This window comes from Rutilus rutilus, assembly GCF_951802725.1.
Source record: "Rutilus rutilus genome assembly, chromosome: 2".
NCBI classification, from domain to species: domain Eukaryota; kingdom Metazoa; phylum Chordata; class Actinopteri; order Cypriniformes; family Leuciscidae; genus Rutilus; species Rutilus rutilus.
The window spans coordinates 15862028-15875668 of record NC_140210.1 but is presented as its reverse complement, the minus strand read 5'-3'; the positions used below and the strand labels follow the sequence as shown (position 1 = coordinate 15875668).

At 39.3% G+C, this 13641-nt stretch overlaps 1 protein-coding gene across 1 annotated transcript in view; it reads left to right on the top strand.

The window, feature by feature from the left end:
- The window catches only part of dnah6 (dynein, axonemal, heavy chain 6), a gene marked incomplete at its 5' end in the record, with an annotated part of 84217 nt that overhangs the window by 62087 nt on the left and 8489 nt on the right, over positions 1 to 13641 (top strand). Inside the window, 6 exons of the mRNA XM_084397639.1 lie at positions 1150 to 1340; positions 5671 to 5831; positions 6887 to 6975; positions 7630 to 7776; positions 10710 to 10848; positions 11494 to 11613. Of these exons, the coding sequence (XP_084253765.1) occupies positions 1150 to 1340; positions 5671 to 5831; positions 6887 to 6975; positions 7630 to 7776; positions 10710 to 10848; positions 11494 to 11613 (847 nt within the window). The remainder of the gene's footprint in view (positions 1 to 1149; positions 1341 to 5670; positions 5832 to 6886; positions 6976 to 7629; positions 7777 to 10709; positions 10849 to 11493; positions 11614 to 13641) is intronic.

Here is a 13641-nt window from a genome sequence, read left to right as displayed (position 1 = left end):
ATGGTCAGTTGACCTGTGCTTCTCTGCTACTGACAACTCTTCACCTGGAGCTCTAATGAGGAAAACAGCACATGTATGCAGATGTACAGTAGCTACAGTTAATGGCGATTGGTTGGTTTTAAAAAAGTAGTTTGAAGCATACACACCTTTTACTGCGTTATTATTGTACTCTAGCCCTGTGGAGACTGAGACACAGTCGTCATTGATCTTTTCATATTTGCCGCACCTGTCACGGCTGGTGTGAGCAAGTTTGCGTCTTTTGTGTCATAAAAATGTGATCGGCAAGCTGAGACCACGCATATAATCAAAGGAAGTACTGTTATTATCAACTGGTTCAGATCAGTGACCAATCATTTGGTACCCTGGAAATCCAGGAGTTTACTCTGGCGTCGAGTAATGATGCTCATTAAATATGCCCATGTATCTGAGCTGCACCAATCACATCGGGTTATCTGATATAGGTGGGCCAGAGGCCAGCTAAACAGATGACGACAGCGCTGTGACATCGAAGTCATTAGTAAACATTGCAAGATGGCTATGGATGAACACCAGTTGTTTGACCGCTACAATGAACAAGTTAGACATGGCTTTTTATCTATAAGAGGAACAGAAGACGGCGCTCGAATCCTTCCTTTGCAAGAAGGACATTTTTGCAGTTTTGCCGACCGGATACGGCAAGAGTCTAATCTACCAGTTAGCTCTGCTGGTAGCTAAGTGTATGGGGCTTATTGTTGTGATTGGTCATAGTGTTATCCAATTGCGTGCAGTGAGATTTTCAAATGCATGCTTGGTGCCGCCCCTCCAGCTGGGCGATTTTCATTAGTCGATGCCAGACCCTTAATCTTTCAGATTTGGGTCTGGATTTCCAGGCTAATCATTTGGAGCATTCCTAGAAACTATACCTATGAAAAGGTTTTTCGTACATATTTGACCTCAAAGCATATAAGGCCGGAAGTGTGAATTTGGCCTATGATAGGAATACCAGTGTGTGTGTGTGTGTGTGTGTGTGTGTGTGTATGTGTTACGGTGCCTGTGTGTGTGTCAAGTTTCATGTGAGTCTCCGTGAGTTATGTGTCATTATCAGCTGTATAAATAAATATGATATCATTGTATCATTGTATTTCAAGTCTCTGACTCTATGTGTTCCAGGTTGTGTTTGCAGTGACTCAGTTTGTTATCATTGGTTTGGGACAACAATTTGTGGAGAATCCCCCAGTGGATCTTTCAACCCTGTACACAGACATGTCCCCAACCATTCCCCTGGTCTTCATTCTAAGCACGGGCTCAGATCCAATGGGAGCATTTCAGCGGTTTGTCAACGAGAGAAGATACCAGCATCGGTACTGTGCACTTTTTTGTGACATTTATACACTCTGTTTACTCACTAACTTCCTAGTTGTGGCACAAGTGGCACATATAAGTACATAACTTACATGAATGAATACTACATGTGTTGATTATATCCATACCGAATGTGTTACATGTTTCAGATGGCTTACAAACAGATTTCCTTTAAAAAAAACTTCAGTATGTGATACTTATGAAGATAATTTCTCTGCTGTCCTTTTCCTGCAAGAAATGCTTACGCTCTTTATATTGTGCTTAAAACTGAGGTACCACAGTGATCAGCGTTTGGACTTTCATTCTTCTTCATCTATACTACTTCAAAACCCATGCTTTTTTTAGCACTGCTGTACTGATGACATTCAGAAGTACACATCATGTCCTCCTCCTCTGTGTGTGCCTCGTCAACATATCAGCTTTAATTGTGACAAGTTCCTCTTCCTCTCAGCCATGACATCCCTCACCAAATTCCTCTCTGTCTCATTCAGAGGTCACATAGTCATTGCCTCCTGGTATGTATCATTACATTGTGTCAGCCTGGGTGACATGCTCTTCCTTAAGGACCACATTATGATAGCAGCGGTCTTACTTGACCACTGGTTTATTCAGCTGCGGTTTACTCTCACAACCCATGTTCTGTTGATTTTATAGCTAGATGTCTGGAATTACTTTCTTTTTTGCCAACCAGTATCTGCTATACTTCTGCTATATTCCTAGAGTGGGTCCAAAATCCTATCTCTCAAATGGTTTTTAACCCTCTGTAATTTTTTCACGTCACGCCTCTGCTCAGATCATTTTACCAGCTGCCAGAATACATTGCTACCATACAATGTCCTGTCCTCCTATTACTTTCAGTCTTGTATTAAATCTTAAACCTGAGCCTGGATGTTACCATCGGATGCATCCGTTTGCCAGCTATGAGAACAGTTGATTCATTAGCCATTTTCTATCAAAGCCATAAGGACCACATTTTCAAAAGGTTCATCTACTCTCACGGACCTGTACTAGTTTTGGACAGCCATATTTTAAATAAAGCATGTTATATTTTGTAGCTTATTCTGGCCAAGAACTACCCATTTAAGCATGAAAAAAACTGTGTTACTTTTATATAGAATTACAATTACAAGTTGTTTTTACTCACGGATATTTGACCTCAATGGACTGGAAAGAATAAATGAACCGGAGAAGATTTCTATGTCAAAGAAGGCTGAGCCCCAGAGAACATCTACCTATTAGGCATTGCCGCAGGCCAGTGGTCGTTCAAAGGTGTTTATTAGCTGGAACAAACTTTTCAGGGAAGTTCATGTTCACAAGCTATTTCAAACTCCTGAAACAAACTTCAAATGAACTTTGTTTTGGTCAGATTTTATTTGTTATGTTCTTTGATTCCACTTGAAGTATGGTGGGGTTTTCAGTGTTCCTTTTGTGTTAATGTGACATTTAGGCATGGGTGTATTTGAAATAGGTGTAGTAAAAATAATAGATCAGACAAAATTTGACAAATCCAGCACTTATGATAAACACGACAAATCAAGACTTTTGCCGTCATTGTGGTTCCCTTTCGAGAGCGGTAACTCTACATTGTGTAGCAACGCTGCAGGAACTCCTCCCTTCTCCACTTTCATTTAAATCTTATGGGCTAGCGCCAGCTTGAAACAGCTGGCCAATTGTCGCAAAGTATGCAAATACTGACAGGCTCGCGGGCAGTATTAAATGCATGAGCATGACAGTTGTGTCAGAATCGACCTGCCCGACGAACATGAGTTCTGCGTCGCCTACCTGGGCCTCGCCCACCGAGGCGGCGTTCACGGACTCCACGTGCGTCCACTGCCCCGAGCTGCCGGTGCGAGCCCTATGAACCAGGAGGGATATGGTTCGTGCTATAACGGGGACGAGGTCCACTGCCCTGGGTCTGGAGCCACCGTCATCCATCTTCATCACACTCACCTGTCATTTCACAGACGCAAGCTTTCCAGCCCTCGTTGAGATCTCACTCTTCCTCGGCACCTCGCCCCGCTCAGGGACCGGTTAGACAGCCCGCCGCGGGGCCCCACCCCACACCGGAGGTTCGCCGCATGCAGTGAATGGGGCCTGGGTGAAAGCGTCAGGGTCATCTCGATTCTGAGTCGAGAAGCCTGCGTTGCGACAAAGTCAGCGCGCCATCCTTGGCTACCAAGCCTGACGGATTTGGTCAAGAGGAGGAGAGAGTTCGCTGGTGGGCCCGCCCCCAAGCACCGTGTTCTTCATCATGTCCCCTATGTTCCTGCAGGCAACAAATGCAATGTTTGTGTAAATGCTGTGTCTGTTTGTGTGAGTTTCACAATAAAAACACGTATTCTTCACAAAAAGAGCTTTTTCCTCCTCTAACACCCAACACTGTGTCACTCGCCCTGCCCCAGAGCAGTGCAGAGTCGCAGCCCATAACTATAATGGCCTCTCAAGGGCGAGAGAGTGCCAATATTCCCCCGTCTTGCACGACACCGCTCGTGCCCGATCGGCTGCCAGCCTATCCTCCACGAGTCATTTCCCTGCCAGTGCTTCTAGCCTCGCTGGGGCGTGGCTCCAATCAAAACACGTCGCCAGTGGCAACGGCGGCCGTAGAACTTTCACCGTGGCTACTGGGAATGCGCATTTTAAATTATATAGATGATTGACTGATTTTAGCTCACTCAAGGGATGTGCTAATCAGTCACATGGAAACGCTGCTTCGCCATCTGGATACACTGGGGCTGCGTGTGAATGTGCAGAAGAGCTTGTTTATTCCGAGTCAGACTATAACATATCTGGGCGTGTGTTTCGACTTGGTGTGATACACACCATATGCGAAAGCCAGGCTTTACGCGTTCCCTCCGGTGAAGATTATGCCTATGGTGTTATGCAAAAGGGAGGAGAGAGCGTCAGTGATCCTCGTGGCCCCGAACTGGATGAACCAGCCCTGGTTTGCGGACCTCAGAGAGATAATGTTGGCTCCCCAATGGCAAATCCCCCTCAGGAAGGACCTGCTGTCTCTGGCGAACGGCACGATATGGCACCCCAGCCCAGAGCTGTGGAACCTTCATGTGTGGCCGCTTCAGGGACCTTAAATGAGCGAGACACTCTGCCTTCACGAGTGCTGGACACACTCGCGGAGGAGTGCTCGCCTTCTACTAGGCGTCTTTACGCTCTAAAATGGGGAGTTTTTGTGTGAGGAGATTGTGTCCTTCATGGCCTCTAGTTTTGAGGGCTCTCTCTCTACCGCTGTTCGAGCCCCTAGCTTTGATTGCTGGTAAGGAGCTCTCCCTAAAAAAGGCTTTGGTCCTTGCTCTCGCCTCTGTGAAGCGCATTAAAGACTTACACTCATTCTCGGTGAACGACGATTGTATCTGTTTCGGACCCGGCGACGGCAGCATTATTCTCCAGCCGAGACGGGGCTACATGCCTAAGTCGCTCTCTACACCGTTCAAAGCACAGGTTGTCCCTGCCCGCTTTATCTGCTGAGCCTTCATCCTCACGTGACGCTGACACTCAGAGTGCTGTTTGCCCTGTCAGGGCTTTGCAAATGTCGAACCAGCTTTTTGTGTGCTTTGGTTGATGTACTAAGGGACGTGCTGTCTCAAAACAGAGACTTTCTTACTGGATTGTGGATGCTATCGCATTAGCTTACGGATACCAGGGGAAAGATTGTCCCCTCAACATCAGAGCTCATTCAACGAGGGCGGTTACCTCTTCGTGGGCATGGTCTAGAGGTATGTCTATCCAGGATTTATGTCATGCTGCTGGCTGGTCTTCTCAGAACACCTTCGCCAGATTTTACAAGCTGGATGTATATGCTGTTGACTCTGTGTATATGGCTACTAGTGTTTAATACAGCTGTCAACGCTACCGCCGTTGACACTGTGTTTAAACCTCATGCTTGAAAGCTTATTGCTTTCTTTGCGTTTGGATATGCACATTTTGATAGGGTGGGAGCTGATGAGCTGTCCGCCTATCAGATGCGAGCACTCCTTGCGGTGCGGCTATTGGCTGACTGTCTGTCTCTTCCGTGGCTGGTGTAGCTTGACCCCGTTTCTCCAGGCTTATCTTCCCGCAGCGTTGCTACGCAATGTAGAGTTACCGCTCTCGAAAAGGAACGTCTCCGGTTACTATCGAAACCTCGGTTCCCTGAGAAGCGGGAACGAGACATTGCGTTAGCCGCCATGTTCGCTGTTTGATCAGCTGTGCAAGTGTTCAGTCTTGATTCTGATGCAATTATCGCGCCCATGCATTTTATAGGGATGCATTTAATTTCCCCGTCTCTCAGGGAACCGAGGTTACGATAGTAACCAGAGACGTTTTCTTGTATTGCAGCCTGAAATCTATCTCGCTGGGTCAGGGTCAGGGTCCTATAGCAGAGAAGCTGATTATGGAAGCTTTGGAGATTGGTGGCTGGATCTTCCTTCAAAACTGCCACCTTGCTGTGTCTTGGATGCTGGCAATGGAGGAGCTCATCAAAACCTTCTCTGAACCTGGTTAGTTTGTGTATGAGTGAGGTTTTGAATCAGAACAAAGTCCTTTAAGGCAGGAATCTTCATCATTGATCCCTGCAGTCCCTAGGGGTCATTTAATGTGTAATATCAAAATTTGTGTAAAAAAACAAACAAACAGACAAATCTTAAGTTTAAAAGCTGAAGTTCAACTACACTACTGGTCAAAGAGCAAAAAAGTAATAATATGAAATATATTGCAAATGAATTTTATTTTTATTTTTATTTTTTCAAATGTAATTTATTCATGAGATGGCAGAGCTCTATTTTAAGCCATTACTTCAGTCTTCTGTGTCACATGATCGTTCAGAATTCATTCTAAAATTCCGATTTGGTGCTCAGGAATATTATTATTTATTATTTATTATTATTACTATTATTATTATCAATTAAAAACAGTTATGTTCCTTAATATTTTTGTTTAAACTAATAAAAATGTTGTTTTTTTTACACTGTTACAAAAAATATTTTTTTAAATAGCCTTAATATAAAATATATTTATTTTAAAAATATTTATGTTACTGACCCCAAAATTTTGAATGGTAGTGTACTGTATATGTTTGATTGTCTTTCCTGCATTAAAACATATTAAGTAAATGTTAAAAATAAGTGGGCCTGAAATGTTCGAAGACCCCTGCTTAAAGAATTAAAGGCAGATCTGTGACCTATCTCTCGCTTTTAGTGCTTTTTTTAGTACAACAAAACTTTATGAATATTATATATAAACACTTGATATGTGGTCGCTATAATTTCTCCAGAACCACTGAAGCTGAAACTGTTAAATTAGTATGATCTTCCAAATAAATATGTCAAATGAATGACTCGATTTATAAAGTAACACTTACCTATGTTTATATTTGTGTCTGTGTACATGTTTGTATGGTTCAGTGAAAATAGTATTGTTCTTTTTTGTTCATACTCACCTGTTTTGTACCTGCTTCGACCTTATGTACAGATTATGTGTTGAACATCTGAATCCATTATGAAGCAATTTTTGTTGGCCTGTTTTATGTTGTCCTGTTCTTGTATGGCCTTTGCAGACACAGTTATTCATGAGGACTTCAGACTGTTCCTTAGTTCCATGCCTACCAATGTGTTTCCTGTCACTGTATTACAAAACTCTGTCAAGGTAACACAAGGACACAAACTTACATACATACATCCATACATAAAAGCTTTATAAAAAAAATCACTGATAGTTCATACACGAGTAAAAAAAATTCAGGAAAGTATGCACATGCCTTTATATCATTTTTTTAATCTTTCGGAGATGAAAACATGCATCAATGTTGAGAGAAGTTTCATGCGTCAGTGGCATCCATATGCTGATGACATGCACATATTTTTACCTTTACACATCATTCATCCTTCCAGCACTTGGATGCTGCATCTGCATGTATATGAAATTAAAATTTTAGTCACACTAACGCAGTCACACACTCCTGCAAGAAGAAGATAACACTTCACAAGGAGGAGCGCTTTCATATTTTATTAACTCTTTACCTAATACATTAACACCCCTGTGCTAACGTCCCTATCAGTTAAACCCCAGCTTTACTTAAATCACTGGAACCAATAGTAGTTTATAAGACCATAAACAATATTTCATTATAATGAAAGTGCAGTGACATGGATGTCTTTAAGTGGTCAGACTGTTTAGAGTTTGTAACTTAGTTTTATTAATTTTAGAAGTTCTATTTTGTCTTTGGCTCTAATTTTTGTTTTGTTGCTAATATGTTTGTGTTGCCAGGAAACTAATGAGCCTTTGTTAATGTGATGGTAGGTTACTAACGAGCCCCCAAAGGGTCTCCGTGCCAATGTGAGACGCGCCTTTACAGAGATCAGCAGTACGTTCTTTGAGGAACACACCCTTGGCAGGAAATGGAGGAAGATCATTTTTGGAGTGTGTTTTTTCCACGCCATCATTCAGGTCAGGGCTCAAGGGTTGAAAATTCTGTTTCTATTTCATTTGAAGCCTCAAGAGATTGTAAATTTAAAAGCATGAATGCAGTTTTTATGATTAAATAAAAATTATTAGATGGAAACTTTTCTCTTGTGCAGCTTATATGGTAAATTTGCTTTGGAGTAACTTTAAATTGTTTCTCTTTGTGAGGTTAAGTTTACATTTTTTATGTCTATGATTTTTATGAACAGCCGAAAACCACTTACCTAGTAGGTGGTGGAAAATATACTTTATAAGCTATGTGTCTGATGCAAATATTCTTAAAAACATACAGTGTGTATATATATATATATATATATATATATATATATATAGAGAGAGAGAGAGAGAGAGAGAGAGAGAGAGAGAGAGAGAGAGAGAGAGAGAGAGAGACTTTTGGTTTTATATTCAAGGTCTATATTTAAAATTCTTTTTTTATCAAACATAGAGTAAAAACATTAATGTTGTGAAGTATTATTACAGTTATATATTAATATTTTTATTCCTATGATAGCTAAGCTGAATTTTCAGTAGTCATTACTTGTCTGTGTTGATCCTTCACATGATCCTTCAGAAATCATACTAATATCATTCTAATTAGTAAGATTAAATATTCTTCTAAATTCAATTCAATTCAATGTTGAAAATGTTTGTGCTGCTTATTTTTTTTTTTTGTGTAAACGGACACTTTTGAAGATAGAAAAAAATCAAAAGGTAGAAAATTCAAAAGTACACCATTTATTTGATACAGAAATCATTTGTTAAATTTGACTTTAATCTAGGTGACAAATGTTCATAACATTTTCTATGAAGACCTTGCTTATAAATAAGCATAAATGGAGCTATAATTCATTATAAGTATTACTAATTTATACATATATTTATAAAGACTTAAGACCTATACTGTGCTACAAGAACAGTTATAGTTACATTTCTAATATTTTTATAATTACTTATAAGTCATGCATTTGCTTTTTCAATGGACATGCTCATAATCCATTATCCACTGATTTTCAATGCACATTTGAATTCATAATCAATTACACACTGATTTATATTTATTAATTAGTCAGTCGTATGGTTCCATGAACGTATTTATAAAGAGGCAACCTGCATTGCTGTATATTGTTATTATATTATATGACATTTTAGTAATTCAGATTTTTGACAGATATTTCTGTCAAATAAGTGAATATTGTTATTAATAGCCGTGTTGTGTTCTTAAAAATACGTATTATGAGTAGGGCTGTCACTTTATGTTCGAAAATCGATTGTACAATCGATCGGACCAACCAACGCAAGTTTCGAAAACGAAAATAGGGAATCGATTTTAACGGTCTTTTCTCGGAGCGCGTCCAGCTCGTCAAGATACGCCCGCAGCGAACGCGTGTCACACAGCAACTGCAGGCTCTGACAAACACACATAACAGCAAATTATACAAAACTATGAATTCTGCCGGTATGCAGACAGTCTCATTCATACAGATACAGATTCGGGCTACGGTCTACGTTCGCCTACGTTCATTTATGCTATGGCAGTCCACTCTGCTTATTGTTTTTCGAGAATGTTGCACTCCTGTTTGTCATTGTGCACAAAACTTCACGCCAATAAATCATCAGGAATATTGCTGACTTGTGCGCGTCTAAGCGCCCTCTTTACGTTCGTCCTAATGCCTGTTAGTTGTTCGTGGATTTCCCCATATTTGGCGTTTAAAATGGAAACGTCTGTAGACATGGAAAATCGATTCTACAATCGATTCAGTGAACACTTATGTCTAAAAAATCGAACAGGATTTTTTCACAAAAGTGACAGCCCTAATTATGAGTGATAATACAGTTACTAACCTCCATAAATGCATCATTGGTGGCTTTAAGTAAAGTGAAAACATATAAGATGCAATTTTCCTAAAGCAAATGTTAAGAAATCATGAAGATTTGCTCATTATACATTTAAGTTGTTTACTTGTAAATGTAACTAATGACCAATAATTCCTGTAATAATATAATGGGGGAAAAAACAGACACCATTAATACAAACAGTTGAAAAAAAAATGTTGTTTAATGTTACATACTAGCATGAATTACCATTCATGACCTCTAATGTAAACATTAGACATTAAAGACATAATTGATAACTAACTGGACAGCAAACAAGTGTCTCTGGATCTATTTTATATTTGAACATTTATAAATCAGTGTATTATGCAAATGCATGACTTAATTGTAACGAATTCACTGGAGGCAAGTTGAGATGAGGACCCAAACGCAAATTTAATTATCAAACATATAACAAACACAAAACAAAAGCATGACCAGGCATGGAAACCTCTAAACTAAAACAGGAACACAAAACCAAGACTAGAAAACAAGAAACCAGATCTGAGACATAGAACAAACAATACTCGACAAGGACACAGGGCAAACATGAGGGCTTAAATACATAGAATAAACAGTGATCAGACGATTAACCAATGACAAGACACATGGCAGGATCACATGACAAACAGGGAATCGCATTACAAGACACAGAAACATGACAATGACAAGAAACAAAACCCAAACCGTGACAACAGTATAAGTAATTATACAAATAATTGTATAATAACTGTATACTATAACTGAACTATAACTGTTCTTATAATGCAGTATAGGTCTTAATGAGTCTTTATAAATATATTTATAGAATAGTAATACTTTATTTTTGTAAAAAAAAATATATATATATATATTTATATATGTATATATATATTTATAAGCATATTCTTCATTGAAAGTGTTACCCAATTGTTTGAAATAAAATGGCCAATTATTTGCAGTACAATAGATGTTCAGGATTGCTTTACTTATTCACATCCTCTAAATCCTTCTCTTCTGTCTATATGTGATTTCCTTTGTGTGTTTATGCATTCATGTGTGTATAGGAGAGGAAGAAATTTGGTCCTCTGGGCTGGAACATCCGTTATGAATTCAATGACAGCGACAGAGAGTGTGCTCTTCTCAACCAAAGCCTCTACTGCCATAAAGGACATATACCCTGGGATGCTCTTATATATATCACAGGTGTGTTTATTGCAGAAATATTTATAGCATCAGTCATTAGCCCCTTTCACATAGCAATCCCGGAAAAATCACCGTAAAATTACCAGAATGCCTTTTCCGATAAAATACACACACTGGTAAACTGTGATCATCGAAAATGATCTTTAAACACTGATCCTTAATCCACCTAGATAAGAAGCGCTTTAGTTTCAACGCATTCTGACCTTGTACATGCTCATACCGGTAATCATACCAGTACTGGTAATTTACCGGTAAAATGTTTTTGTTTCTATGTGTTTGTCTGTTAAATAAATTAAATAAATATCAATATTTGTGTAATATTATTGACAGTTTTCAAAAAATCTTTTGGATTCTTTCACAAAAAATTTCAAAATGTATTAGAATTGTTACAAATGCATTTCTCATATCTAGGCATCATTTTACAGACCATCAGCTGGTGACAATAAATTTCATCAAATTTGGTGCAGCTGATGGTGTGCGGGGACTATGAGAGAGTGTTCCAGTAATTTTGTTATGAGAGGCTTTGGGAAAGACTCATTAAGGAAGCTTCACACAATGTCAAATTGTCTCATTCATTTTTGGCAAGGTGTCAGTCAGTCATGCAACAAATTGAAATGTGGTATGTTTGTTTTATTGTCTCTGTAGGTGAGATTACGTATGGAGGCAGGGTGACGGATGCCTGGGATCAGCGATGCTTGCGCACCATACTCAAGAGTTTCTTCTCCCCAGCCACATTAGAGGACGGCTATACCTACTCTAAATCAGGTATACACAAATACACACGTTTACTTTGATAAATGGGGAAATTCCATTGACTTTTGTTGTTTTTATATACAGCTTGTTCTAAATACTATAATCTTACCCTAACCCCAACAGAAAACATTCTGAACATTTCTGGGCACTTTGTCCCCAAAGAAAGTTTTGTCAGATTTCGCTCACTTCTGGGTACAAATTTGCCCCCAAAATATGGTTAAGTAGGTACACACACACACACACACACACACACACACAGACAGACACACAGACACTCTCTCTTAATTGGTAAATAATACAGACATAGATTCAGCTTCACTCTTTAAATTCCATCTGGTATTCAGACTTGCAAATTACATAAATTAAAGGGAGTAGTGTATTTTTCCAACGCTGAAATACTTTGTAATGTCCCAGTTTTAATGTGCTGAGACGACTATAATCACAAGTACTGGTATATTGACTTCCCCAATGGTCACCTTTGGTAAAATGGACTTTTAAGATATTTCAGTTAAATGTTTACTGGCTAGGTAGCTTTGTTACTGGCTAGGTAGGACGGAATATATGTCTCACGCTCAAGCGCATGCATAAAGCTTGCCGCAAAGCACTGGCAAAAGTAACCTAATGATTATGAATGTGTCAGGGAAAAAAATAGCAAGGAGACATTTTAATTGTTTATTAATAAACTAGTGTTTTCTGAGTCATTGTTGACTGCAAAGATGAAGTTGATATTGTTGATGTTCGGTGTCCCATTGCGGTTGGAAAACTGTGACTGGAAAATCTTTAGGTGGAGATGTATGCATCTATGCTAACCAACATTGGTGCAAGTCTGCGATTCTGAGGGAACATGTGTGAGTCCCAAAATTGAATTGTTGTTGCTATCGCTTCACCCCTTTTACTTGCCCCGGGAGTTTCCACAAATATTCATCTCTGTTGTATACATCCACCCAAAGGCTAATGTAAAATAAATACATCTGACATCTTATGTAAAACAGTGTATCGTTTGCAAAGCATCTCTCCTGACGCACCTAACATTGTGATGGGAGACTTTAATCATTGTAAAATGGAGAAATCACTGGAGAAATCACATCAGCCATTTTGATCAATATGTGGATTGTCCTACCAGATGTGGAAAATATCTGAAACTTTGTTATGGGTATATAAGTCGTCCTTGAGAAGCCCCTCTGGGCCTGTCTGACCATCATATTGTTTATCTGGCCCCTGTTTATAAACCTGTCCTGAAAAGGGAAAAAACAGAGAAAAGATTAGTTCCTGTGTGGTCTGATGACTCAGTTCAAGAGCTAATGGGATGCTTTGAATGTATTGATTGAGAATTGTTTAAATTTAGATGATCTTACAGAGACTGTGACTAATTATATTGCATTTTGTTAAGATTTGGTCTTTCAAAAGAAACCTTGTATAGTATTTCCGAATAACAAGCCTTGGATCACTAAACATGTTAAAAATGTGATTAATCATCTAAGGCAGTGGTCGCCAACCCGCCGACTGGTAGATCTTTATCACTGTCCCGGTAGCTCCTGAAAATAACAGAAAAATAAGTACAAAAACACGTTATCAAGGCTCGAAATGGCGACCATTGAATCTGTTCAACCTCAAAATTTATTTGGGAGCATTTGTGAGAGTACAAATAATTGTTGTGGTGCAAACTTTTTTCTAGAGATGCACCGGTTTGTGCTCCAAACACATGATCGGCAACTGGACGGTTTTTAGTTTAATTTTGGCTGATCTCTATTCCAGACTTGCACACAAACTGTCTTGCTATCGTTTCCCGAAATTGTATTTGTGTGAAAATATGACACGCTAAGGAATATTTATTTTAAACAAGGTGATAGTATTCGGTACAGAGAGGCCCCAGAAGTGAGGTGAAATTAGCAAAATTGTGGTAAAAGGAAAAAGAAGAAACTGTTTGCAAAGGGGAAATCTCATGTAGCCTGCGATGGAGTGAAGTCCATAATTGGAACTAAACAGAAGACAAAAAGCATTACTTTAGGATGTAAACTCGATTACGAATTACGCAGATGA